At 43.5% G+C, this 27,958-nt stretch overlaps 2 protein-coding genes across 4 annotated transcripts; one reads left to right on the top strand and one right to left on the bottom strand.

Moving 5' to 3' along the window:
* The first annotated feature begins 612 nt into the window (after positions 1–612).
* Positions 613–9,905, top strand: PGAM5 (PGAM family member 5, mitochondrial serine/threonine protein phosphatase). 2 transcript variants are annotated; one of them, XM_014894427.2, is made up of 6 exons: positions 613–924; positions 3,875–4,053; positions 5,304–5,429; positions 5,878–5,966; positions 6,269–6,402; positions 8,197–9,905. In XM_014894427.2, exons 1-6 carry the CDS (start codon positions 668–670, stop codon positions 8,345–8,347), a joined length of 936 nt encoding a protein of 311 aa, XP_014749913.1. In that variant the 5' UTR covers positions 613–667; the 3' UTR covers positions 8,348–9,905. The 2 variants fall into 2 exon arrangements, with proteins under 2 accessions (XP_014749913.1, XP_088032238.1); XM_088176112.1 differs by having other exon boundaries at positions 618–924; positions 6,272–6,402.
* A 3,406-nt stretch (positions 9,906–13,311) lies between these two features.
* On the bottom strand, positions 13,312–27,444 carry ANKLE2 (ankyrin repeat and LEM domain containing 2). Of its 2 annotated transcripts, none has more exons than XM_014894515.2 (13): positions 27,150–27,444; positions 23,218–23,649; positions 22,085–22,276; positions 21,098–21,291; positions 20,081–20,269; positions 19,675–19,797; positions 19,251–19,317; positions 18,415–18,596; positions 16,911–17,017; positions 15,867–16,060; positions 14,582–15,254; positions 14,311–14,442; positions 13,312–13,551 (listed from the first exon to the last, which is right to left on the bottom strand). In XM_014894515.2, the coding sequence occupies exons 1-13, from the start codon at positions 27,424–27,426 to the stop codon at positions 13,332–13,334; spliced, it is 2,982 nt and encodes a 993-aa protein (XP_014750001.2). In that variant the 5' UTR covers positions 27,427–27,444; the 3' UTR covers positions 13,312–13,331. The 2 variants fall into 2 exon arrangements, with proteins under 2 accessions (XP_014750001.2, XP_088032236.1); XM_088176110.1 differs by having other exon boundaries at positions 22,136–22,276.
* Positions 27,445–27,958: the final 514 nt, after the last annotated feature.

The following is a 27,958-nucleotide window of genomic DNA, read 5'->3' as shown; positions in this document are numbered from 1 at the left end:
TGCTCCAGTGCTCTGCCACCCTCAATGTAAACAAGTTCTTCCTCGTGTTGAGGCAAAACTTCTTGTATTTCAGTTTAAGGCTATTGGTCCTTATCCCGTCACTGGGCACCCATGAAAAAGAGTCTTTTCTTCAGACTAAACAGGCCCAGCTCTTACAGTCTGCCCTCATAAGAGATGCTCCAGACCCTTCATCTTTGTGGCCTCTTGGTCTTTGTTGTACTGAGGAGCAGCTGGACACAACGATAAGGCTCAGGGCTTATGACGGACTTGGCAGTGCCGAGTTAGTAGTTGAACTCAACGAACAGGTCTATTCCACCCTGAAGGACTGGTCACCGCATCAGGCGATTAAACCAGGCAGGGCTGGCGGGGATCCCCTGCCAGCCCCACACGGTGACCTGGCTGGGGCGGGAGCCGGTTTGGGAGCTGCCAGGCAGGACCAGCCCTTGAGCCCGGCCTGCGGCGGGCGCAGCTCCGCGGGCACCGCGTCTGGGGGAGAGGGGCCGTGCCGGGCCGGGCCCGCGGGGGTCTGTGAGGGCCGGGGGGTCGGTGGGCTCCGCGCAGCCCCGTCCTCCCCGTTCACGGAGGAATCTTGCCCCGCACCGCGCTCCGTCCGGGGCGGGGCGAGGCGGGGCGGGCTCGCCGGTGAGGGGCACGCGGCCGCCCCGCCATGTCGGTCCGCCGTGCCCTGGCGCTCGCCGCCTGCGGGCTGGCGGGCGGCTCCGTCCTGCTCTCCGCCGTCGTCGTGGGCAAGCAGCCGGCCCGCGGTGGTGGCGATAGCGAGCCGCGCCCGGGGGGCTCTGCCGTGCCCTCCGCCGCGCCGCCCGGCTTGCTGCTGCTACCGCCCACCGCCTCCTGCCCGCCGACAGCCGGCTGGATCGAGAGACCCGCCAGCACCGGCAGCTACTGGGACAGCAACTGGGACAGGTGGGCGCGGCCGGGCTGCGGTGGCGGGGCCGCCTCCTCGCCCGGGGGAGGTCGCGGCTGTGGTGAGGGGCCGGGGGGTTGGGGGACGGCGGGAGCTGCCCTGGACCCCTCTGCGGAGCCCCGCGGGGGAACGGCTCGGAGCAGGGCTGGGCCCCTCGGGGGTCAGGGGTCCCCGGGTCCCCGCGGGAGCAGCCCCGAGGCGAGGCAGGAACCCAGGACTCGTTTGCCGGGGAAATTCCGTGTGGTGACCTGCTCAGAGCAGAATCCAGCTGAACACCCGGGGAACGCTGGAGCGCCCGAGTGCTCCGAGGGATGTGCCAGCGCTGGGTTTGTTCACACAGCTCCGAGACTTACCCAGGGCACATCCCGTTATTCTGATGCTTTCAGCCAGCGAGAGTGCCAAGCCTCAGGCTTGTGATAAATGTAAGCGCTAGGCAGAAACGTGTCTTTTTTTTTTTTTTTTTTTTTTTTTTTTTTTTTTTTTTTTTTTTTTAGCCATGTCTCGATGTTGCTGTATGTCTGCACCAGGGTTTAGCAGCTCCCCGGTGGATGCCGAGCGCTCTCACGTGCTGGGCCGGCGCTGGGCCTGCTGCTCATGAGGCTGCCTGGGCTTAAATCGTTGGAAAGGCACTCGCGTTCTTCAGCGTTGAAATACATTCACGCAAGGGTTGATTACGTTTTTTTCTGAATCTTTAATTAGAATGTGCCGATATCTGCATGGAGCTTTGGCTCGTTTAGCTTCAGTCTGGTAGAATTATCTCCCAGGGGAGACTTATGTCAGACTCCAGTTTAATCATAGTAAATCCAAACCTAAGTACGAGCAGATTTTTATTGTATAATGGGTCGTTTTGATTTTTGAGAGGCTAGAGGATCAAGTGCTCATGTAAATAGGGCTATGTACGCCCCCGTAATAAAAACAATATCTTTATTAAATAAGATTACAGCTGGTTACACAATTTTACTGAGGGAGGTACTAAAGCTGCTTGTTTAACTGCAGCTCCAGGCCTTCCTGAGTCTGCTACATGGTTGATTTTCGTCAAAGATTCTGAAGTACTGTCAGACTCAAGTATTTTTTTTTAAACCAATCCAGGAAGTAGAGATTGTGCTGTAAGTTACAGAGCTGTCGCCATTGCCTGACCAAACATGGCCAGATAATACTTCCTAGCAGCTCAGAATAGCGAATCACCATTTGTCACAGTGTACAAACAGTGGCAGTGGAATGAATATATTACCCTAGATCAATTTATTTTCAGCTCTTTGTGGTCTACGAGTTGGTGTGCTGTGGCTTAGGTTGTGCCTGCTTGAAATCTTAATCTTGACTTTTGGATGTTGTTGGCAGAAGCACTTAATGTGCAAAGTTGTTAAATGGCTTATAAATACACAGAATATCTGACTGCTGCTCTTTGGGAGCAGGGAATGTTTAGAAATTCAAGTCTTGAGCAGATACTATAATATTCTTAACAACCAATGGCTTTTCAAGCGTGAAACAAACAAATGCAAATATCAAACTTGTTATTAGTCTGATAGGGTGTTACACTTGGAATGTTGGTCTCTGCCACTTGCACAGGAATAGTGCAGCTCAGTTCTCGAAGATAGATCTAGTTTCATTCACGTGGAATACTTAATGGTAGACATCAGATGAGTTATTCCCCTTGCTGCTTTAAATGTGCTTCAATTGATTTTAGAGATTTTTTTTCCTATTGTATCTTGCCAGCAGCATAGTTTCCAGTGAATCAGAAGTATCTTGTGAAATAGCAATAGAACTTCTTGTTATTGGACTATTGTTTCATTTTTAATGCCTTGCTGAACTTTAACAGCTTGAGGAATGTGTAGAGTCTCATTGTCTAATGGAAATCATGTGTTCAGTAAAGCAAAATGGAAGCAGGAGGGCTTTGCACAGCCAGTCTTGCTGTGAGTAACAGGTGTGGGAAGCAGCAATTTTCTGTGAACAAATTACTGTGCCCCAAACGGAATAAAAGTTATTTTTCATTAATATAATCAAATAAACAAGTTTAATAATGGAAGAAGTGAGGTGTAATATGAATAAAACACACTCTGAGGTGGAATGACACAGAAAGGATTTGTATTAATGGGGTGAAGGATCTGTGCAGAGATGGGCCCAGACTAAGGTGGGAAAAGTTTAGGCAGAGTTGGTGCTGATGTGGGAGATCTGTAGCACTAAACCTGTGATAGCAGAGATAGGGGAAGATCCCCGTGTCCTCAGGAGGAACTGGGTCAGCTGTCTGGGTGATGTGCAGAGCAGGGTGCTCGTGTGCACTGTGACAAGTGGAAGAGAAATTAAAGTGGCATGAGGGGAGAGAGTGCTGAAAAAGATGAAAGGATAAATGAAACACTCCAGGCTGAAACATAAAAAGTTTTACTGGAGAGACCTGATGTGACCTAGTTTAAGCAGAAAATAATTCTCAATGTGCACTGCAGAAGGTTGGAGTCTTTCTAGGATGTTGTTGGGGGGTTGATTTTTTTAGTCATTTGATGTAAATGAGATTGATAAAGTGCAAATTTTGTAGGTGTTATCACAGGGCCTTTTAGATATTTTCTCTCTTTAATGGTCAGTCAACGTATTTTCCTCTTTTCCTGGGTATCCTTCCTGATTTATTGTCAAAACCCCTACTGTTATACCCTACAAGTTTTTCTGTTGCTCATTGCTTTGCTTTTATTTCCCAAGAATTAAGTCAGGTGACGGCACTAAGTGGCAAATTTACCTATGTCAAGTTTGTCACCTTTTAATCCGTGACATTAACTTTTTTTTCATGCAGGCATTTATTTTTACTTTTCATACAAAGGCTTGAATCATTTTCATGATACAAGTGGCTACATTGTCAGTTTTAGTTCTTCAGCTGTGTCTGGAATTAAGACTATATATCTGTAAAATTCCCCTGCCTCTTCGTCTCCCCTGTCTAAAAATGACTCTTTCAATGTGTTTGTTTAGACGTGAACCACTGGCTCTTATCAACCTCAAAAAGAAGAATGAAGAAACAGGGGAAGAAGAACTTGCCTCTCGCTTAGATCACTGCAAAGCAAAAGCCACCAGGCACATATTCCTTATCCGTCATTCCCAGTATAATTTGGATGGCCGGGCTGATAAAGACAGAACTCTGACCCCACTGGGTAGGTATCACTAGCAGCATCATACTTTGCATTTGGAAGAAATTATTTTTCACCAGATGAGTACAGGTCAGTAACTCAGCACCGTTCTGAATCTTGCTGCCAAAATCTACTTTCTGTATTTCTTTGTGGCAGAAAGATGTCATGAATTAGTTTGTTTTCTTCAGTTTTGATCCAAACATTAATATGTGATTTAGAGAGTTCTAAACACGCTCAGTTGTAAAGAAACTTGTCAAAGGAAATTCCAAATTATCTTAAGGTTGCTTGAGCAAATTTTCATGCCAGTTGATGTAATTCCTAAGGGCTGAGGCTTTTAAACTTCATCCACTGAGATGGATTTTTCTTGTGTTTCTCTTAATTTAATCTGCTGATTTATTAAAAAGAAAACACCTCTGACTTTCAGCTGGAGTGTCTATAATTAAGTACATTGCACTTTTACTGCTGTCACTGTTTCTGGGAGTGCTGCTAATCACTTACATGAAATGAGGATAACCTTTGTCTGTGTTAATCTTAACTCACTGATCCTGTGACTAGGTCTCGAATGCTAATTAGTATTACTTTTAATAATGTACTTTAAAGCAGTGAACATTTCCTTGATTATATATGTGCCAACACTGTTTTCAGAGGGGGAAGAATTATTACTGTGGACTTTTTTTCCCACCCACATCTCAATTACTGGTGTGCAAACAGGAGTGAAATGCTAATTGCAGGCCTCAAGTGCTGTCTTAAACTGGTAACAAAACATAATGTTAATCCTGTCTCATCCTGTGCCTTAAGTAAGTGACTTAACCTGTCTGTTGTCTTTTCACCTGCCTGCCTGAAAGGTGGGATGAGCCTTCCTGAGGCTGCCCACGTGCTGAGAACTGTGCCAGGCTGGTGTTGCCTTTACGAACAACAACACACTGTCAGGCCTGAGGGGGATTGTTGCTTCCTGGGGATGGGGCTAGCAGGGATATTGAGTACTTCAGTGAAAGTTGCTGAATAAGTTTTGGGTTTTGAGGTGTTTTTTTTCCTAATTGAAACAAACAGGTTTTTTTCCTACTGATGTGGAAATATGACTTGAAATTGTTCAAGTAACTAGTAAGCTTGGCCTGAATAGTGGCTCTGATGAAAATGTTTTCCAGTTGTTTTTTGAAAGGAAAAAGCCCAACATTGATGCAGACCTTTTATGCCTGCTGGACAACTCTCTTGGTAGTTTGCATGGGGTGCTAATGGGAGTATCACCAATTCAGATAATGAATGTGCTTTTTAAGGTCGAGAGCAGGCTGAACTGACAGGACACAGGCTGGCAAGCTTGGGAATAAAATTTGATCAGATTATCCACTCCTCCATGACGAGAGCAACTGAAACAACTGAAATTATAAGCAAACATCTCCCAGGTAAGAGACTTCTCTTAATTTTTCATTGTCTTCTGATCCTTAAAACTGCTTCCAGTAGAATTCTAAACTTGTCCTTAAATTTGAGGTGTTATTTAGCCATTTCCCAGCCTTGTGTAAATGTCTGTATTTATAAAGAAACCTACAGCTGTAATTCTGCTTGTTTCCAGTTTATCTTTAAAAGTTCAAATACACTTTTTCAGTGTGTAACAGACAGGGAAAACAGCTTGTTGTTCTGTTCAGTTGGAATAAGTTGTCTTGCTGATGGCAAAACAGTTTTGTTGGAGAGATTCACATCCCTTGACAGAAGTGTGTAGACTAAAATGGACTTTAGGATGGAGAGTAAGCCTTCCTTAAAGAAAGATTGAAAAATGTATTGATTGTAGGATTGTGGGGCTGTTTGTAATGGCATGTGGACAACTCTTTTCTGAATGTGTATCTACTATTTCAGGAGTTAAAAAAATCAGTACTGATCTGCTGAGAGAGGGAGCACCTATAGAACCGGACCCTCCAGTCTCCCACTGGAAGCCAGAAGCTGTGGTAATTTTTCTTTAAAGTCTTTTTTTGTTTATGGTTTGGGTTTTTTTTTCAGTGTACTCTGTATGGACAGTAGCAATAACTTGCAGTGTCTGAGCTGATGTTTGTTACCACAGCCCTTAGATAACCCATTCTCTCCTCCTCCTCAGTAAGTGTGCAGAGCAGTTAAAACAGCCTGCAGTCCTTGAGCATTGGTTGAGCCCCAGGTGTGCACGCAGTAACCAGGAGCTCTTGAGGAGACGAGGCCCCGGGGGTGCAGGCTCAGTGCTCTGAGCTGTGTGTAACTGTGCCCTCGGTGCCTTCAGCAGTATTACGAAGATGGAGCTCGGATTGAGGCTGCTTTTCGGAACTTCATTCATAGAGCTGATGCCAAGCAGGAGGAGGACAGCTACGAGATCTTCGTGTGCCACGCCAACGTCATCCGCTACATCGTGTGCAGGTACGGCTGGCCCTGCCCACCTGGGGCTGCTCGGGGGGGGGGGGTTCACTCAGCAGGGCTGCCTTGTGGCACCACTGAGGGAGGAGATGTGTTGATTTCAGTACTTTGAAGTGGTTGGAAATCAATGCCTGCGTTGTGAGCAGCTGCTTCTGCAGCTTCATCAAGGTACCTTTTGAAAATTAGAACACTTTCATTCTAATTCCAAAGCAAAAATGGCTAAGTCGGTGAAACTTAACCTTTTTTGTACATCCGGACAGTTACTTTAATTACCATATGCTTCTGCATCCATAAACCTGAGGGTAATGCCTGTTGGAAAAGATTACAAATAGATGCATTACTGGATGCATCTCTTTGAGGTGGCATGAGTTTGAGCTTACATATTTAAAGATTGATTCAGTCTTGGGAATTCTTTACTAATGGATATTTTTGAGTTACATTCAAGTTTCATTAGTGTGTTTTTGCAGTAACATCCAGTATTGGATTAAGGGGAGAGTGGATTTTTCCAATAACATCAAGTTTGTTCATAAAGGAGAAACCAGTTCTGGATCTTTGCCTGTCTCTGTATCCAGTCAACTGAGTCTGTTTTATTCCTCTTTCCCATCAACAAAGCACTGTCTGTAAGTTACTTTGTCATGAGCAGGACAGATGTGATTAAACTTTAATCTGATCAATACCAATACAGTTTCAGTTAGCTTTATTTAGCTGAGCTAGGTAAAAATGCTAGCCTGTCTGCTTTGTGGGCTCCTTTAGAGCTTTTCAAAATTGCTATACTTGAAATTATCGATCAGGTAAACAGAATATTCTTTCCTGTGCTAAAAAAAACCCATGTTGTTCCTGCCAAGGCTTTTTCTGAAATGCTTACATACTTTTTCTCTTTGCTGTTGCTTTCCTCTTCATTGTAATGCCTCTTCTGTGCCTTTGATTCCAAGCAATCTGATAGCACAATTGAACCATGTAACATTTCCTTCAAATCTAGCTTGGCTGTAGCTGGTATTTAATCTCTTGGGCTTTCTACAAGACTGTCATAAGAGTTAAAACCAAGTTATTCCTCAGTATCAGAGGCAAGAGCTGTTTGAGGCAACATGTTTTTTTTTGCAACTGTTTTAATACAATTGATGGAGCTCCTGAGGCTTTTGAGTTAGGAAATTCAGAATGGCTGCACACCAGCTGTGATGCTGTGTTTCTGTGGAAGAACTTTTCCTTCCAGGGGAATGATGTAGCCTGTGGGAAGTAGTTCTGGTGAATTCTTTCCCTAGGCCCCTGCAGGCCACTGGAGGGAACCTGTGTTGCTGCCTCTGCTGTTGGGGCATGGCTGAAATTGGGTGTGACAGTCACTGCCACATCTACCTGGTCGCTGCTGAGGCAGCCCTTGGGTGCTGAGCCAGCTCTGTCTTGTGCCACCTGCACAGGTGTTGTGGTGCTGGAGCCTGGGCCATGTCCTGCCCTGTTTGTGATGGGGCTGTTCAGAGCACTCCTGGCACTGCATTCGAGCTGCTGCCTTCTGTCCACTTGAACTAATCCTGTCAGCAGTAATCACACCCATCTGCTGGACCCTGCTTAGCCAAGTGCACTCTTGGCCACGGTCCAGTTACCAATGCTGTGGTTTTATGGCACTTCCACAAGGAAAGGATTTTTTCCAAGGCTGGCTGGGGGCACTGGTATGCACTACACAATGCCCACCAATTTTGATTTTCCTCCTCCTTCCCCCCCTTATCTGGGACATAAGGTGATGCCGTGAAGGCTTGTTAATCTTAACTGTTCAGGAATTATTAATATATGTGTTTTTGTCACCAGAGCACTGCAGTTCCCCCCAGAAGGTTGGCTGCGCCTGTCTCTCAACAACGGCAGCATCACTCACTTGGTGATACGTCCCAACGGCAGAGTGGCCCTTCGAACACTGGGTGACACAGGTTTCATGCCTCCAGACAAAATCACACGCACCTGAGTGAGCACAGTGGATGGATGGCTGTCCAGGAGCTGCCTCTAGTCTCTTTGCACTAGCACATTCTGCTACAGTACCACTAGATTTTTATTACATTGGGGTGTGATGCTGTCTTAAAATGTCCTTTAGCCCCATTCCTCCTTCATATTCATATCTGCCTTTCACTCCAGAAGAGAAGAAACCATTGTAAGCCTGAACATGTCCCATCTTTAAGTATTCCCCAAAACTCAAAGCTGAGCTGTGGATTACAGGTTGAATGTCTGCTCAGCAGTTGCAAGAGCACTGACTTTTCCCCCACCCTGCTGTGAATTTCTCTAACCAAAGCTTGCTCCTGTGGGTATTTTTCTTGTGCAGGAAAGCGATTGGTGTGGGAACAGCCTTGTATCACGCTGCAGCTAAAACAAAAGGAGAGCCAGCTTGTTCCAGCTCCTGCAGAAGTGACAAACAGGGTATTCTGCTGTCTTAAGGGCAAAGGGATAAAGCTTCAGTTTTTGTAAGCTGTTGAGTGTGTATGTTGATATTGTGTCATTGTTCCCCTCTGCCCCCAAAAAGCCCATGTAAACTGTGCCTGGAGGTTACGAGCATAAAGGAAAGAGGGTAAAAAAAATTTGCCTCAGAGCTCTGGTGCTAGAACTAACTGCTGCTTATATTAAGTGTTCCACCATCCTCAGGATGTCCTTTAAGATGTTAAGAATATTTTTCAGTCTTGTAAAGCCTTTAACCAAAACACGGTCTGGAGAAGGCTGTAGGGATGAGACTGTAGCAGTAAGATGGGAGGAAAGGAAAGCAGCAATCTTCTTAAAGTGCTTTCAGTTTATGTCATATTTTTGAGTGCTCTTTCCCATTGTTTTATAGTTGTTGGTACCTTACTTTCAGAGTAGAGCAATACCACCACTGAGTTCAGGGTAGTGATGCTGCAGATCAGAGGTCCTGCAGCACTGGAGCAAACTGTGGTTGCCAGAATGGTGAGCAGGTGGCCATGGGACAGCTTGTCTAGGGCAGGTGTATAGGACAGGCATTGGGCAGAATGTTCCCGTGCCTCCTTCATACAGCTCTGACACTGCTGGGCTTGTGGGAGGGGAGGGCTCAGAAGCATTCTGAAGCTTGCTGGGCACCTGAATTGACGTAGAAACTTGGTTCAGTTAATAGGTGGAGGCTTGGGAAATTTCACCACATACATTGTCTGCCTTGGGGAGAGAGTACAGACTGTAGGACAGCAAGCAGAAGTCGGACAGCAGCCACGAGTAACTTGTTTGACAGATTCTCTGATCAATAAGGATGTTGATGAGATGCTGAACTTCTGTCAGAGTTGCATGAAGCATAATCAGGGAACACAACCGATGGAGAAGAGGATTTAAAGGCTTGATAATGAACTGCTGCTACATTAGGATACCTTCAAGGAACAGGGACTGGTAGGGAACAAACTGATTGTTGTGTAGTGTAAGGTGTGGAGGGCAAGAGGAAACCATTATGACGTATCTCTCATTGATGCAATGAGAATAATTTATCAGTTTTTGTCTATTAACTTTTTAAAAGTTTTGAATAAAATACTTGGTCTGTCTTTCCTCTCTCTTCAGCTGAATGGCTTTATGGGCAGCTGTAGCAAGTGTGGCTGGAGCTCAGCAGGGACTGCTGGTGCAGGACCTGTTGTGTCCCACACTGCTCGGGGCAAGAGCTCTTTCAGCAAACATCTGCAATGTAAACTTGAGGTGGGAGCCGGAGCAGTGAATTGTCATCAGCCACAGAGCTGCCCCAGGGGGAACTGCTGTAGCCTAGCACAGCCATTTGCAGGGCTGTGTCACCACCACGAGGAACACGAGCAGCAGCACCCTTAAGATGAAAATTCTGTGATTTTTATTTCTGTGTGTGTGCACATGTACCCTCTCACACATCCCCCTCTACATCCCCTGTGTCAGTGAACAAGCTCTTGGTGGGCCACCAGACACCACAGCACCTCTTTGCACAGGTACAGAAATTAACAATAGTTTTGGTGACACTTTAGGTGGGGGTGGAAAGTGTGAAATTTAAAATTATGTCTTTTTTACCATCGTCTGAGTTTCTGTCTCTTCAACACTCTAAGACACTTCTTTGAAGTTTTTGGTGGTGTAGTCCATTGTCACTGTTCACACACACAAAAGCTGCAGGTGTTGTATGAGCAAGGCCTGCACAAAGCAGTGAGTTGCTCTGCCATGCCCAGCTCCTTCTCCCCATGTCCCATACTGAACACAGGGTGACACTTTCAGCTATTCATCTGATTTTAATATAAAGTGGGATACTTCTGTATTTTTAACATGACACTTTGCTAATTAAAAAACAACCAACAAAAGCACAACTAATTTTTTGCACCTTTAAAAGTGAAATTTTGGCCAAGAAAACACAATTCAAGCACTATCACTCTGATTTAAAGTGTCTCCACAGGCTCAGTGTTGAAGGGCTTTCTTCACAAAATCACAAATGATCAAATCACTGCATAAATTGCTATTTTTGTCATAGCTGAAGTAACACATTGTTAGAAAAATGACCTCTTAAGTGCAGTACAACAGGACTAATGCACATTATATAACACAGTTTAAAAAAATACTCTCCTGACTGAACCAAAACATTACAAAGTGAAAGGCAAGGTGTGGTGGGTGTGTGGGTAGAGGGGTGGGTGTGGGGGGGTGTCTGCTACATGTACATACCAGTAACATACATTTAAATATTAAAATAATAAAGCAAAGCATAATAAACGTAAAAAGGACAAAGAACTAGAGTGTTAGTATCAGTCTCCTGGCTCAGTAACAAACTCTTAGCAAAAGGGGACCAGGGTGGAGAACAGCAGCTGCACCCACAGCATCTTACCCCAGCAGTTTGGCTCTAACATGCTATTAGGCAATTACATCAGATGATCAATTTCTCCAGAATGATAAAGATATAATTTATATTAAATTATTTTAAAAATCCAACCACCCAGCCAAAAAAAACCCCAATCTCGAATCTTTTGGACTAAAACTGTAGGTGTCTAAGATATTAAAATATTTTGAGACCATGGAGCCTGCTACATAAAAAATAAAAAAAACCACCCCAAACCTATGAAAAAGTCAGTCAATATAGTTGCTAACAGAAGGTTGTGGTTTTGGCTCTGGGTTTTTTTTCAAACATGTTTCCTAAAGTATGACACCCCCCAGGGCCGTGGTACTTGTCTGGAATATGACTGAATGAGAAGGATTTATGTAAAGTAGCTCTTCTTAATGTCCAGCTCCATGGAACTGGGTTCAATTTTAACAAAAGAACAAAGTAAGCTTTTTTTATTTTTTTAAGAATAATTTCTAAAAGAGAAGTCTCTCCCCCCGTGGAGAGCTACTGCACCAAATAATCCAACTTTGAGACATTAAAAGACATCCTGTTCAGAAAGCCCAGAGAAAAACTGTATTTTATCCGCCCATAGTAAGTGGATGCCACTTTTTTTAAAAACTTCTAAAAGAACAAAAAACTTAATTAAAAAAATATATTACAAAAGGCACTACTGAGCTTGCAAAAGCATTAAGTGCAGTGTTTAGGTTTGTACCAATCACGAAGCTGTGAGGGTGCACAGTTTGTGTCGAACAGTCACTGCCGTGTGTGCAGCCGGGCTCTGCAGTGGCCCCGGAGGGCGGGGTGGGACCCTGGGCAGGCCGGGCCGGCCCCCCCCCGCCTCCTGCCCGCTAAACTTGGGTGTCCTTCCCTTCCAGCCCTGCCAGGTCACCACCCAAATCCATCCCTTCTCACCAGCACAGCCCTGCAAAGCTTCATCTTCTGACCAGATTTATCTTCTAACAGTAGAGAGGTCTTTTTTTTTCTTTTTTTTTTACCTAGAGAGCTGTTTCTGGAAGCCTTTCACGCAACATTACAAGTACTAGGCTTGATAGGGAGAACTCTCTGGAGTTTCAAAAAGCTTTCTTATTCTCAGCATCATGCTGTCAAAACAAGTCATTCTTACAGAAGGCTGCAGAATAAAATTAGTGACTGCTGTAACAAAAACTCATTTCATTACCACATCAACACTAGAGACACAGTAAAAGCTCAGGTTTCATAAAAATATTTTGTCCTCAGTCCTCTCTCTTTACAGCTGGGAAATAGCCACCTCCTGGGCCACTGGCTACCATGCTAATATATTACAAACTAGACCATTAATATAAGGTATCTTGCTGGTAAATTTGCTGAGATTATTGCTGATGTGCTTTTGTGTAATAACTATTCATATCTGCTAGTGTTAACAGCTTCTCTGGGGAAAAAATAACCAGCTAATTTTTAAGTTTTCCTTAAATCTTCCCACTACCACTTAAAGGAACCCCAATAGTTTCTACAGTGTACTTTTTCTAAAGCACTCAGTAGATCTCAGTCTGTAACAGCCTAAGAACAAGCAGAGACTCGAGCTGTGCACACACACGGACAGACAGGTGAGGGTGGGTGTGGGAATCAACTGCCCAGCCCAGCTGGCTGGAAACACTCTCTGCTGTATGCACAGGCTTTCACATCCCTACTCCACAATGCAAAGGTCTCCTTGCATTCCCAGGCACGTTTTAGGCTTTTCCCCCTGCAAGCAGGAGAATGTTTCACTTCCTGCCATCAATCTCCTCTCCCTTCTGTTTGCTGATGATGCATTTCCTCGACTATCCAAGGTCAAGAAAGGCAGTTGAGGGCTGTGTGTTCATTACAGTGAGCATAAGTAGTGATAGCAAATACCACCATTGCTAAGGGACAGTTCAGCCCAGTGTGGTACTGGCAACAAGCGTTAATACAGCTACTGGACAACTGCACTGTCACAAACTTCTTGCTTATCACCAGTAATAATCTACCTTGTATATGGCATTAAGACATATATTCCATTTTTTAAACATACAGTTGTCCTCAATTGAGGAAAAATAAATAGCCAAGTACAAACCTCATGTCACCTTAGTAACATTGTAGTTCTTCCTCCACTCTAACAATGAAAACAGAACTGAAGTCCGGGGATGAAGAGCTGTATTTAGTGGGCAGGAGGCTCTGCAAAGTAGCGCAGGACACAGGCGGGGCTGTAGCGCCCAGGGCTCCCCGGCTCCGGAGGGAACGAGGCAGCGCTGCCGTGTTTTCCTGGACTTCCTGGTATGGGGCTGTTTCTTCCTGAACTGGGATACCCTGAAGCGTTTGGAAGGCCAGCAGCGATGGATTGGGACTGGAATCTTGCCTTCAACGCTGGACTTGGCCAACTGAAAGAAACCAGAAGTCACTGCACACTTTTGAAAGGGATCTGCAATAATGAGAGCAGCACTTTAACTCGGAATCACTTGAGATCTCAGAACCAATGCAACAGCTAAGAAAAATCCTATCTGGTAGGAGACAGGTCTGGAGGAAGAGAAGGAACAGGAAGATCATGAAATATTCTATACAGACGTGTTGCCCCAGTCAGTAAGACGTAATTTCTTTTAAAATGGCCACATAAGACATACACCATTCTCCACATGAACAACTTCTTTGGACTGGGGTAATAAAGGGTAAAAATAACTAATAAAAAGATGCCTAAAGATAGTAAATTCACCTTAACATACCTCGGCACAACCTAAGTATCACAAGGCAACAAACACAACATTCCTGCACTGCATCAACAACAGGGATGAGTTGTACAAACCAACAGCACAACTATCACTGAGTCCAGTGAAGGATCCAAGTACCAAATCAGCAAAGGGAGACACTGGCCAAATGGAAAACAGTCATGTCTGATTTGTCTGTGGAGACATGCTCAAATTAATTGGAACAGCAGTGGAATAGAAAGACAGGACTGCGGTACCAGGAAGCTCTTTATCAATAGACACCAGTCAAAAAGGCTTTGGTGATTAACTTCAGAAAACAGTTGATTCTGCTGAATATTTAAAATACGGGTTTGGGCGCAACAAGGTCTGAAATTCTGCTATTCAAGCTGACCCACTAAAGATCTACTTCAACTCCTGTGACTGAGTTTGCAGCAATACCTTTGCCTGTCAGATGAGGAATAGGATTGCACTGCACGTTTCCATTTGTAAATCATTGGGAATTTCTGGGGATCGATCTCTGCTCCTTCTATAGCTGCTAAGACATCACCATCCAGCTTCGACGGCTGCTCCCTAGAATGGAAACAGAACTAGATGAAAAGAGAACCATGTATTTGTTCAGGCAATAAAACACCCCAATTCCAAACCACTTAGTTTTATATAAGCAAAGAGATTGCCTGTGCAAGTAAGAGTTAGAAAAGGCAATTCTTACCCAAGAAGGAATAACTTTAAATTGTCATTTGTGGGTGAAGTCTTCGAAAGAAACTTCTGGGAAGACAGTTCTCGATGTTGTTGTGCCTCCTTAGTCTGAATTCCAGATTCTCTGGACACTCTCTCCTTTTCTAGTAACGTTTTGTAGTCTGTCCTTAATGTGGTCTCTCCATGTTTTCCTGTAACACTTGGCTCAGAAGAACTTGCCAGTGACACTGCAGAGCAAGTCTTGTCCAGAATTCCCTCATTCTCAGTTTTTTCAGTGAGTTTATGAGATACTCCTGCAGCCTCTTGTTCTTGGAATGACAGGGTTTCAAATTCTGACATCAAATTGGAAATGGGTGGCATGAAGCATTCTGAGCCATCATGCAGCTGCTTTCTGTCACTGATGATCCTTTCACTGGAGACAGGACTGCAAAACCCATTTTTGCTGGCAGCAGCTCCCTTCTCGTAGTGCCGAGGGTGAGCTGAGGTCTCGATGATGTTTCCTGCACACAGGATATCACACTCGGCATCTCCAATGGCATCAATGCTGGGCTCCTTGGACACCAGAATGGGGCTGATATTTCGTGCTGCATTTTGTCGGTTTTTAATTTCTTCTAAGCTCATGTCATCATCATCCTCATCCAAAAATGCTCCAACAGAAATGGAATTGCAGGACTTTTTACTTTTGCCTATAAACAATTGTAACAAGAGCAATACATCAGAAGACTTTAAACAGAATGTCGAGTATATCAGCTAGGAACAAATACACATTCTTTATGCCTTACTCTATTTCCCAAAGACCTCTCTGATTTTATGTAACAGCATGAACTAACCTGACTAAAATTACAAATGCAAAATGCACATGTGGCAAGCAGTGGTCTAAGGTACAAAAGCTTTCCTTGGTTTTGCTTCTTGTGCCTTTGTACACTCACAGTTGTAAAGAAGTATGCTCTAATTTTTAAAATGTTATTTTTCCATATCTGTGGATTACTAAATTCTATACTTTAAGATGAATGCCCAAATGCTCTGAGTGAAAATATACTGAAGATAGAGGTTTTCCTACAGGGATTTCATTTGGGGGCTACACTCAAGTAAAGCACTTCACATGAAAGATAAAGATTGTACTTCTACATTCAGTGTTGTTGTCTCTTTTTTTTGATGCTGTAATCAGACTGTTTGTGTAACAGATTAATAATAGCAACCACAACAGGTGAATACTGCTTCCCCTGGGCACCGAGCTTTTTCTGTCCCTCTTGTCCCCAGGTACAACCCATTGTTTGCAGCATTTGCTCTTTTCTTACCAGAGGGATGTGGAGTTTTATATCTATTGCAGGTTTCATTTTCCCCTGTTTCTGGCTGAGCCTTTTCGCTCATTTCACAATGACTCAGGTACTCTTCTAATTTTCGCAGCCCCTCCTGGGAAGACAGATCAACAAAACAGCCCAGAAATTCCCAGTATTCAACCCACGGGAACCCCAGTTCATGAGCTAACTCCCTGCAATAAATAAAATAAAACGAATCATTTGTGAAGACATAAATATTAGTTTGACAACAACTTTTCTGATCACATTTTAACAGCTATGAACACGAGCACAAACATGCAACCAGGCAACACAATCCCACAACAATCAACAGTCTGCAAAAGCAGACACATCCTTAGCAATGCAAGTATCACCTCATTTGTTCTAGAGCATTTTTCACATTTCATCTACTATTTTTACAGTTACCAGCATAAACATTGCTATCTTTAAGCTGACTGTATCTAGACATCAGATAGAGAGGAATCCCCACTGATACTGCATTCACCAGCTTTTTCTATTTGGGAATGGGAGAGGGAAGAGGAAGTGAGGGATTATTTTAAAGAATTAAATGCAGTCAGCTTTTAACAAAGTATTTTCTTCCATGTGTTGCTGCTAGAAGGTATTTTAACTGCAGGGACACACCACACACACACAGCTTTTATAAAGCAGCACATTTGTATTAGGATCTTTTCACTCTGGTCCCTTTTAACAATCCCTCTCTTTCACAGAACAAACAGGCTATGCATAGTTTTAGATCTGACAAATGAGGAAAGTAAATGCCTGTGAAAAGCATTCCATACATACCATCAATAATAGCCAAAATATCTTTATTGCCAAAGCTAAGAAAGTCAGGTCTCACATTTTAACTATCTTGTTTACATAAAAATACAGTAAAAATCCAACTGCAAAATACTTTGTCATATATTTCTGCAGTAGCTTTTGCCCCAAGATACTGTGCAGTAAGTAGTAATTGTACTCTCAGCATAGTCTTTTGCTTTTATATGCTCTATTAGTAAGTTTTTATACTGACAGTCTTTTAGATACCTTCCAACTCTTTCAACACCTCTCTCCAGATCAGATTTTCTGACATTGTGAAAGAAGCCAGCTCTCTCTCGAGGTGGAGTCTTCCACAGCCTGCGAAATTCTTCAGCCTTTAAAAAACAGAAATAAATTCAAAAACTACTCCCCACAGTATGAACTAACTCAGTGCTGGCTACACATCTACCTATAGGTCTAGAAGATGTTCAGCTGCTTGCTGTCCACAAGTGCTGCTCAACTCCAGCTGTGAAGAATCTCACACTGGATCTAAAGTTACTCCTTTCACTACTGGTGGTTACTTTGATCTTTTGACTGCTCATGAAAGAGAAGGACCATAATGTACAATCATCTGAAAATCAACTGCACAGACACCACATCTGCCTGCTTTTAATGTGTGTGCAGCAGGAAACAGAAGTGTCTTGTGATTTTGCCATTCATTCTATTTAATTACAAATGCTTCCTAGTCATTGTTTTCTAGGATGCAAAGGGGATATTCTTATATGCACAGACTTGCTACAATTATTAGAATAAATTCTTGCTGTCTATTTTGAAGTTGGAATGCTTCAAGGGAAATTTCTTGCAAAATCCTGCACTTCTTGACTGTATATGACAAAGATTGCAATGAAGACTAAGAATTACATTCTGACATTAAAAGTACCTATCAGCAATCAAAATTATGAACTGTTTACACCCTAAATAATATTTTTCAGAGTATAATGATATTTAAATTTCTGTCAGTTGAATAAAAAATTGACCAAGAACATTAAGGAGAAAAAGCATTAAGCATTTTGGTAGATCTCAGTCTTAAAGAATGCAACCACCAGATGACATAAAGTCCTCCACTGTATTTACTCACTGTTTCTAAAGCTGTTGTACTTGCAGCAGATTCACACTAAATGAATGAGTCAAATAAACATCTGTAAGTTTGGAATATATTTAACAGGTATCTAAGTATTCCTTCTGAAAACTAAAGGTTTTGCTTCTCCACTATACAGTCAACACATTTCCAAAACCATCCCAATACCTACTACTTGGTTGTCAGTTCTTCCATCTAAAAAAATACATAAATGTTAATTCAACAAGAAGAGGTTAAACTGCTTCCAGCATCCAGTGGCAACTTGTAGAAATGAGATAAAGATACAGTTAAGGTTTTTAAAACTGATTCATAGCTGCCTTGAAAGGCTTTGCTTCAGGTTAGAAAGTTATAGCAATTATCTGTAAGCAATGAAAGGTTTGCCAAAGGTGCTCTTTGAATAGAATCCGAGAGGGAAAAGAAAACAATTTTTGACTGAACTTCTACTCTTATGATGTACACCACATTTCTGTTTTCAGCAACAAAAAAATATTTACAAGTTTCTGTGCTTCTCCATGGAGGACGATCCACCTCCTCAGCAAAGAGAGAGCCACAACCTGTACCAGGAGCAAGCTCCACACAGGGAACCCTGTGGGGATCTTTATTCAGAGAAGAGAGAAGCATTAGCACTGGAGTCACAGGAAGTTCTCTCCTTACCTTTGAGGGGCTCATGGGGCCTGCAAAAGCCCTGATGGACAGCACTGGGTCTTTGGGGCTGCCAGGGTATTTAGGCCAAGTTCTCTGGGGGCCATCGTCCGTCTGGTCGGGCGACCAGGGAGCCCCAATGACCGGAGCTGAGGAATTGTCTTCTGCCCTCAGGAGTGGGACATAATAACGACCTAAAAGAAATCATAGAGAGCTTTCTCATTCAGTTTATGTTACAGCAGCCTGCTGCTTCTTCCTGGACTATCAATGCACCCATACTGAACCATCTCACTTTACTTCATTAGTAAAACTATTTGTAATTCAGACTCACTGCTTCAGTGGCTACAGATCACATTTTAGTGTAGGTTCCCTTCTCTTTCAAACACAAAAACACCTGCAATGATCCACAGAGCCCTTGCCTCAGGGTCTTTAATAAATTTCACAGCCTCGTTTTGCAAATGCCTAAATAGACACAACAAACCAGAGGAAGTTCTATGTCAAGGAAATTATAAAATTACAGGACTCCCCAGCATGACAGATACGCCTCTTGCCCTGTAAAAAATTTTTGTTTCTTTTACATTAACACTCTGCTCCAGGCTTACTGAATCAGGGCCTTGCCTACATTACAGAGCCATGAGAGCAAACTTGGGATACATACAGTAAGAGTTCTGACTGTCACTTAAAAGACAGAAAGTTCTCTGTCCCTGCTCAGTTTTAGAGTTTCTCTTTGGTTTTCAGAGCACTGTACAGCAGCATCATTTATAAACTGAAATACTATGGAAAGCAAACATAAGACAGCAAAGAGCCAAAATACATGCCTAATATAGTACAAAATTCTGCATACAGACCTTTCAAGTACTCTCTTATCTTCTCTTTCAATTCAGCAGATTTGTTCTTGCTTCTTTCACAAACTACCTGTTAATATAATTTTAGTTGTTAGGGCAGCATAATAACCTCATTTTCAAATCAACTGCAATGTGTGTTCTTCCTGAACAATCACATTATTGGCCCCTACCCATCTCACCCAGTACTTTTAATTCATAGCAGACCAACTAAAATACATCCAACTCCATAAATTCTATAACTTTTCCACAGACACAATCAGCATAAAATATTTTTAATGTTATACAGAATTTACTCTTTAATCATGACACTAGCACCTCACTACAAGCCTTCTTTCTATGGTAGATATGGTCTATGATAATGTCTCAATATGAAAAATGTTGATCAAGATAACATTTCTGGGTTTGCTGTGGACATGGAGAGACTTACTTCTGCTGGAGTTTGATCATATTTGTTTCTTGGATTTTTTACAATGGCTGGGTGTGAGGTAAGCACATTAACCACATCCAAATTCCCAAACTTGCAGGCAAAATGCAATGGAGTATCAAACCACTGCAGCGGGAAAAAGGGAAAAATTCACATGCACTTAGAAAGATGACCAAGTCAATACCACACATTTGATTTTGAGACTGAGGAAAGTAGATACATGTCATGACTAATTACCTCAGCTCTTAACAAATCTTTTCCCACTATAGTGCAGAATAATGACTACCAAACCCACAGAACTCACAGACAGCTCCCTTTCTTTCTTGTTCAGTCTCCCTTGCATATCCTTAAGCCATAATAATACTAATATTAATAATAATAATAAAAGAGGTACCCCCCCAAATCTTACCATTTTATCTGGAGTGTTCAGGTAAAGGTCGACAATATATTGGATGCGTTTCTTCAACATGACATCGTTGTCATCTGGGTACATCAGCCGCATAAATTCTGGATTTTCCAGAGTGTCCAGCAATAACTGGCAGATAGCAGGCTGATTCTCCTTGGCAGCAACATGCATGACATTGTACCTACACCCTTCCTGGAAAAAAAGACCAATATTAGAGTGAACCTCAATCTAAACAGCTTTCTTACACCCAGAGATGTAACTGATTTAACTGTGAAAATACACAGGTTCCTACACCGAGTCTTATATAGATAGTTTTGTAAAGACTTATCTTTACACCTATATTATTCTTATAATTAATGAAATTATTCTTACACTCAGTGCCTTTATTTAAGAAAAGAATCTGGCAAAAAAGGTATAATATTAGAAAATAAAGGTAGGTAGGAAGTTCAGTTTAGATAAAGAGCAGGAAAATGAGTATCGACATAAAAAATTAAGCTGCTTTGCTCTATTATATAAAAAATGCCATCAACTTCACAAAGCTGGTATGATACACGTTGAACTAAGATCCTAAGTGTTTGCTAAATGGCACCTTATACATGGATTTGGAATTTAATAGGGGTGCTTGAGTAAGCAATGCTGTAGGAACACCTAATTACAGCCTAGGCCCTACCCTGGTGCTTAAATTTAGTCTGTTTTAAAAAAGATTGCAATTACTTGGTGAGACCAAAGAGTAAGAAGACAAGACTATTCTTGTACTACTGAATACAACTATTCCTCCCCTGAAGAACTGCACACTCAGTTCCTTTAGCTCTGCTGGAGCAAAGGCAGCTCTCAGGGTGACTTACAGAGAAGTGCCCCAGCTGCTGTCAATGAACAGAGAAACCCTGCACTGGGTGGAACAAGGTGTCTTGAAGGAGGAGCAGGAAACATCATTCCTTCCAATTCTGCTTTCAGGCCTCAAAAGGTACATCACTAAACCAGAACCTGGATTTCCCCATTTTGCTGCTGTGTTTTTTTTACCTGTACAATTGTTGGGTTGTCTCCTGACCCGATCAGGTAACGAGGGTTACTCCAAATAAGCTCTGAAAACGTTGCTGTGTCTCCCTTCTCAACAGCTTTCCGAAGCTTCGCTGTGAGGTCTTGAGTCCGTGGACTTTTGTAGCTGTTGGCTCTCTCCTTATTCGCAGTCTCACTCTCAGGAGAGCATAAACCATCTACCAGAACACAAATCACTCCCTTCTAGATACATTCTTTCCAGTGATCACCATTTGAACACCCAGGTCATGAAAACAATGCTTTTAATCTAAGCCATGTATTAATTTGGCATCTTTAATATACAGGAGTAAGGAAACTGAACTCAGTAACAAGACACTTAAATACACTAGTAGTTAGTAATAAGGAGGGAGAGGAAAATGATTAATCATCTTGTAAAACTGTTTCAGACTTTAATAGGGGACTGGTAAACTTTATAATTACCAGTCTGTTCCCATCCAAACTTAAAAGCAAAATTCAGCAAGAAACAACAATTTTCTGATTATTAAAACTGCTTCTGCAGTTCTGTGACTCCTGAATCCTTTTAATCTAGCAACTGGGGACACTGAAATATGATCAGCGCTTATCAATTTATTTCTGAACTTACAAATTTACTTAAGAATTGAGTACACTTTTAATATACTGTGCAATTTTATCAGTGTCTTATCAATCCTGAAAATCATGAAGTCCATGAGTAAAATGAAATCCTACAAATATGACCATGGACTACTAAGCCATACAGACCATTACCTATATTTCAGCTTTAGAAGAGTAGCAATTGTATTTTACATTTAAAGCATTTTCCACATTTTAAACATTCTTTTAAATTTCAATTTATTCAGTGCTTCACCCTTTGAATTTTACTGTTATTAGTATATTGGTAAGGCAGTTGCTCCTTCTCTCACAAAAAAAAAAAAAAAATCAACGCTGTCGATTGCATTTACTGTACAGACATGAAGTCAGTTCCCCACTTACCTCTGTTAAATGATCCCATTTTCACTGGAGACAAACATAAAGAGGACTTGCCTGGAGATGGGAAATAATCACAAATTCCTTTAGCAAATTTCTCAGCATCCTCTCTGTTTGTAAAAGCTTTAAAACGGGAACCCTTAATCATCTTAACAGCCTGGAGAGCTTCCTTCCTATCTTCATAAACGTGTATTCTCTCTGCAACAAAGAACCACCAAAGTTACATTGTTTCAATAATCTCAGATTTCAATTCCTAGAATAGCATTACAGAATTTTTAGACTATCATTCCAGCTTTGGTCTCAGATTGTTTCTCTTCCAAACATGGTATAAAGATCAAAAGTCCTCTTAAATCCTGATTCTGGGAAACTGAGCAGGAGCCTCCCACGCACTCCAGGTAATGTCAGGTGATCCCTGCACAGGGCTCCCTTTTCATGGATGGGCCACCTTCAACAAAGCATTTCATTACCAGATGGAAATGCAAACTCAGAGCTCATTCACCCAGTATCTCTGGATGCTGTCTTGTTCAGAAAGACCAACTTTGTAACTGATCCACTGTCATAACTTTAAGATCTCTACAGAGAATCTTAGATAATAAACAAACCCTACTTCTTCTCCTTTCAATGATATTGTTCCAATAAGGATATCTTAATGTACTTTTTCTTAGTAAGAATTCTTACTACTGCCTCGGAGGAAATGATCCTGTGCACTACTCTACTGCCATCAGGAACAGAAAGGAAGATGTGAAAACTTTTAGAAGGGATCATTTAAGCTTCAACTGATGACAGTATAAATAGTTTATTTTGATTGTTTATTTACAGGATATTTTTTATTCTTGAGAGAGATTAAGGGCACAGGATGGGTCCCAGAATAGCAATAAAAAATAATTTTCTTCATCTGAGCTACACAGGATAGAAGATCCTCATGTGTAGGAACTGTAAAGGCAAACACCTGGGATGTCTTATAAATGTGTTTCTTTGCCTCAGAAGATCAAATAAATACTGTTTACAGGAACAAAGAAATACTTCAAGCAATGCCTACATACTAATGCAGTGGTGTTCAGAACAGCTGCTACACAAAAGAATTGTACTAGACATGACTAAAATGCCTATCCCTGGAAATAAGGGAAGCGAGTATTTACCATTCCTTGCCAATATGTCGTCATAAACTGGGCAAACACCATAGAACAGTGGAGGATCTCTGGACGGTGTCTGAGCAGTGATCTGTGAATCAGCACCACAGGCAGGAGCTGAACAGTTTATGTGTGTCACAGCATCTTCTTCTGGAGGGTTCAGACCCACACAGTACCCAAAGTCTGCCTCCTCAGCAGCACTTCCATGGCTGTTGTGATTCACTGGGACATTTCCAGCAGCCTCCTCGGACAGAGCAGACCCTTCCTCCTCCAATGCTCCTTGCTGCTCCAATAGTGCCTGAGCCAATTTTTTTTCAAAAATAAACCTCGTAGTTGCAGTAATGGGCCCACATTTCAGTCCTGCTCTCACAATCTCTTCTCTAAGCTCATCGTGGCTGAGCTTCTTTAATCGGGATAATATTGTATCCATTGTTATCTCACCTACAGGAAAGGCAAAAAAGGAGAGAAACTGTCAAAACCACAACTTTTCTTCTGCTACTTAAATGGTGTATTAAAGACAAGGGAAAAAGTGCCTCTTAGCAATTTCTTGGGATTCTGAAGAGATCCTTGCAGTGCAGGGACGACAAAATATTTTTCAATTCAACGTTTTTAAGTTACCAGACCTATACCAAGTTTATTTCCTCCTCTCTGGAGTACCTAAAAGAATATTTACAGCTTACATATCATTCTTGGTAGCCCTTTTTCAATTTCTTATGAAGTGAAAATTCCATCTAGAGCATTTATTCATTAAAATTTATGACAGATTGAGAAATACTTGATTCTGGACAAGAAAGGCACGATCTATTTGTGCAATGCAATACAAGGACACGAGCACCAGTCAGTCCCAAGAAAAGGGGCTGCACCTCCAGCTAAAGGCACAGAACTATTTCTAGTATTTCCTTAGGACTTTCTGGCTGACAGAAGTCTAAGGGCTAAGCACTAGGCAGCAACCAGGGCAGGCTTTCTCTGGCTGTGATGCAAGGCTGGAAATATGTACACAACACGTTGTTTCCCAGGCCTGTTTTGAGAGCAAACAGCCAGAAGACAAAAACAACTGATCTTTTCAGATCTCCCTCTCCAACAAAAAACAGAAGCTAGGAGAATTTCTTCATTTCTACAGGAATATCCTTCTCTGTGCTATGAGACAATTCCCCCAGCTCACGTCCCTCCATGTAATCCACACTGACAGCTTCCACACCGGGCAGCCAGAAGATACTAAAACCAAGCTGATGCCAACACAAACTCCTTGCTCTAAAAAACACAACTGAAAATACAAGATTTGGGTAGCTCAAGAATGTAAGAAGCTTTCACATTATTTCATCAGGTACTACAAACCTGCACACAGGCTGTGACTCTCCCGGCACACACTGCTCAGGAAGGGAAGCTCCAGACAGAAACGATTCAGCTGAGCTATTCCTCAGCCTGCCTTCACTCCTGCCTTACACTGCCCCTTCCTGCACTGCTGAGCCATTTCATGAGGCTTGCACTGCTTTGGACAGGGGTGCATGGCCGTTTTAGTAGTTTATTTTCAATTTCGGGTTTCATCTTCAGTTAACAAAACTAAAGACTACTTTTCATATATTAAAAAAACACAAATGCACACAGTAAGTTTTTGTAGCTTTCAGCAGCAGTCAATACAACACCACGTTAAGTTTCACTGCAATCAGAGTCAGAACAAACACATTCCTAGTATCAGGAAATACTATGGAAATGTACTTAAACCCAAACTTACATAGTCTTTCAATTATTATAAGACAAGTCATGTGAGTTTGAGGGTTGTTTCCTTGGAGGGACATTCCTTTGAGAACTGTCTCTTTTTTATAAACATCTTATTTTGAATGTCTGTGGTTCGAGAACAACATCATCTCAGTCCCTGAATATTTCACAAGTATTAACTGGAACCTTGCTGAAACAATGGGAAATGAGATTATTTCCAAGTAGAAAAGCCCCACTACCAAACAGCAGCAGAGCCACAGCTGATGTGCTGAGCCACTTCCCCAAAGTATTGTAGTTCCCTTGTGATTCCTGAGCCTCCAAGCAACCTCGCTGTTTCGATTATCTGACTTGCCCACAAGACTACAACGACAGATGTGAGAGATCCTATCACTTGTTTTCAATTCTTTATCCTCTATATTTTAAAATAAAATTTGATACCAGTATGTTTTAATCAAGGGATGTGCCCCTAAGGTCAATTAAAATATCCAAACCTGCTATTCTAAGGATTTTCCTTTTGAGACCACATAACTGTAAAATGACAAGAAAGATAAAAACTCAGGGGTGAGAATGTTTATCGCAAAAACAGCTCAATGAAAATACTTTGAGCAGTCAACATAATGCCTCAAAGAATTAACTGAGAAATGCTTCTATCTTTAGGGTTCAGAACTAGCACAATCATTCTGCAGAAGAGCATGCCTGTATATATATATATATATATATATATATATATATATATATATATATATATATAATTCATGTACGGAGGGTAGACAGGAACACACAAACATCCTTCCTGCCTTGTGGTTAAGCAAAAAAACGCTGTGAGTGATTTTTGCTGTCTTATGTTTTGACAGAACTGGTACCTAAAACTTAGTGCTCAAAAATTTTGTTTAAAGAAAAAAAAAGTTATTTATTTTCTGTGTCTATTACAACTCTGACACAACTGAATCAAAACGAGATGACAAAGCAGACCAGCAGTGAGGAGTCAGGTTTAAGATCTGCCGTTGGTATGAAGAGTTTTCTGCAGGGCATTTGGTGTTGAAATGGGGAAAACATTGTTGGAATGACAACACAGAACACTCATAAAATCTGTTTGTGTTCTGACAATAAGATTTCAGCTAACTTAGATAAGCATCATTGGTTTTTAATTTCATTACCTATTTTAACCTGTCCAAAACAAAATGTGTGACTTGCTAACCTGAGAAACAGCAACTGCTCGTTTTGAGACAGTCCTCCGACCGTTTGTTGCATGCAGGTGCAAAATGAGATTATTTGAACTGTAAAATTATTATATAACTAAAATGATCCAGAGCACAGCCAACACTGAGGTTGGCACCTCTTCTAGTTCAGCATGTAAGGCCTTGCCAGTTACCTTTGCAAATATGAGTAACTGCTTAAAGAACAACCGCATGTTCGAGGGTTCTTCCAAACCAATCACAACTGGGAAGAATAGGCAAGAAATGTATTTTCCCTTGTCTCACCGGATCAGTATGAAACAGCAGAATCTTCTCCCCCCCAAAAAAATAAGACTAGAACCATGACAGAATAAACGACTGACCTCTAAGGATGGCAGTATTATTTTACTCTACTACTTTCATTAAATCCTGCAATAAATGAGTAATCTAAGAAAACTGCTTTTTGGCTGGGTTGGTTCTTTTTTGGTTGGTTGTTTTGTTTTTTTTCCCGAGGCAGGAATGGAGAGTCACATCCTGTCTTTGGCTGTATTCGGCTGATAGGATTTGCATATGTTAGAGCAAGCGTGGCTTGGCGATGGGGTGATTTCTCTGTACCGCCTGTGGGCAAATGAGCCACCAGTTATGAACTACGTGGCTGAAAGGGAACTGCTAAACAAACTTGAAATAAGCCACGGGAGAAGAAGAAAGGGAAGGAAAAAGGGACAACTTGTCAGGAAGGAGAAACGCACACCTATGTCCAAACGCGGACCGGGCGGGCAGGGGATGCAGGAGCAGCAGCAGCGGGGCCGGGAGCGGGGCCGGGAGCGGGGCCGGGTGGGGCGGGCGGAGCCGACTCTGCCGCCGAGCCGGAGACGGCGGGGCCCGGCCGTGACAAAGCGGGAAGGGGAACGGGCGGCGCGGCCGGGCCCGCGCACGGAGCGGGAAAGGCCTCGCGGCCTCCCCGGGCGGTGCCCGGTGCCCACTCCCGGCCCTCCCGCGGGGCCAGGGCCAGCGCCAGCGCCTCCCCCCGGCCTCCCCCGAGTCTCTCACCTGGGCGGCTCCCGCTGCAGCGCTGGCTCCCCGCGGCGAGCGGCGCCGGGCCGGAGCGGGGAGCCGGGGACGCCATGGGGGTCGGGGAGGAGATGGCGGCCGCCGCCGCCGCCGCCGCCGCCCGGCGGCCGCCCGGCCTCCTGTCCCACAGCCGCAGCAGCCAGCCCACGGCGCCAATGACGGCGCAGGCGGCCAGGAGCTCCCAGCACGGCCATCGGCCCCAGCCGGCTCCCCACAGCGAATCCCAGCCCCCGGCGGCCCCGACCCACCGCTCCATGCCCGGCCCGCGGCCCGCCCGCCGCACGCCGGCTGTGCCCGCACGCCCTCAGGGACGGTACCTCCGCGGCCTCGCGGCTTCCACCTCCTCCGCCCCGCGCCCGCCCCGCGCCCGCCCCCCGACAGACGCGGCGGCGGCTCCGCCCGGCGCTGACGGGGCCCCGCCGCCTCCGCGGGCCTCACCGTGAGCGCGGCTCCGCTCGGCGCCGCTCGCTGCTCCGGCCGCACACGCGGAACACGCGGCGCAGCTCCGCGGCTGCCGGGCGGGAGGGCGCTGCCCAAGGCGGGCAGGGTTTGAACTGCACCCGCCCGGCCTGTCCTGTCCTCTCCTCCCGCCGCCAGCACACGGTTTGCGCCACCAGCCCTGGAGACCGGGAATGCACCGGCACTGCCACGGGCTCTTTAGAAAATTGCCGTCCCGGTATTAACCTCAACATGCTGTAGCAGTGTCGGTAAGCCATGAGAGATGAAAGCCACCGAGAAGGAGGCCTCTAGTGCAAGAGAAGGAAACAATTCCCTGCACAAGAGCTCCC

This window comes from Sturnus vulgaris, chromosome 19 (assembly GCF_052056855.1).
Source record: "Sturnus vulgaris isolate bStuVul1 chromosome 19, bStuVul1.hap1, whole genome shotgun sequence".
NCBI lineage: Eukaryota > Metazoa > Chordata > Aves > Passeriformes > Sturnidae > Sturnus > Sturnus vulgaris.
This window is presented reverse-complemented; position numbering and strand designations above follow the sequence as displayed.

What these genes read in the sequence shown, in the direction of transcription:
- PGAM5 (XM_014894427.2), top strand. Translation starts at nt 668, where the DNA reads ATGTCGGTCCGCCGTGCCCTGGCGCTCGCCGCCTGCGGGCTGGCGGGC. An exon ending in TATAAGCAAACATCTCCCAG is followed by an intron (nt 5,430 to 5,877) that starts GTAAGAGACTTC and finishes CTACTATTTCAG; the next exon opens with GAGTTAAAAAAATCAGTACT. An exon ending in ACTGGAAGCCAGAAGCTGTG is followed by an intron (nt 5,967 to 6,268) that starts GTAATTTTTCTT and finishes CGGTGCCTTCAG; the next exon opens with CAGTATTACGAAGATGGAGC.
- ANKLE2 (XM_014894515.2), bottom strand. Translation starts at nt 27,426, where the DNA reads ATGGAGCGGTGGGTCGGGGCCGCCGGGGGCTGGGATTCGCTGTGGGGA. An exon ending in ACAACCCAACAATTGTACAG is followed by an intron (nt 20,270 to 21,097) that starts GTAAAAAAAACA and finishes CTTTTTTTCCAG; the next exon opens with GAAGGGTGTAGGTACAATGT. An exon ending in GCCCCATGAGCCCCTCAAAG is followed by an intron (nt 17,018 to 18,414) that starts GTAAGGAGAGAA and finishes TGTTTTTTAAAG; the next exon opens with GCTGAAGAATTTCGCAGGCT.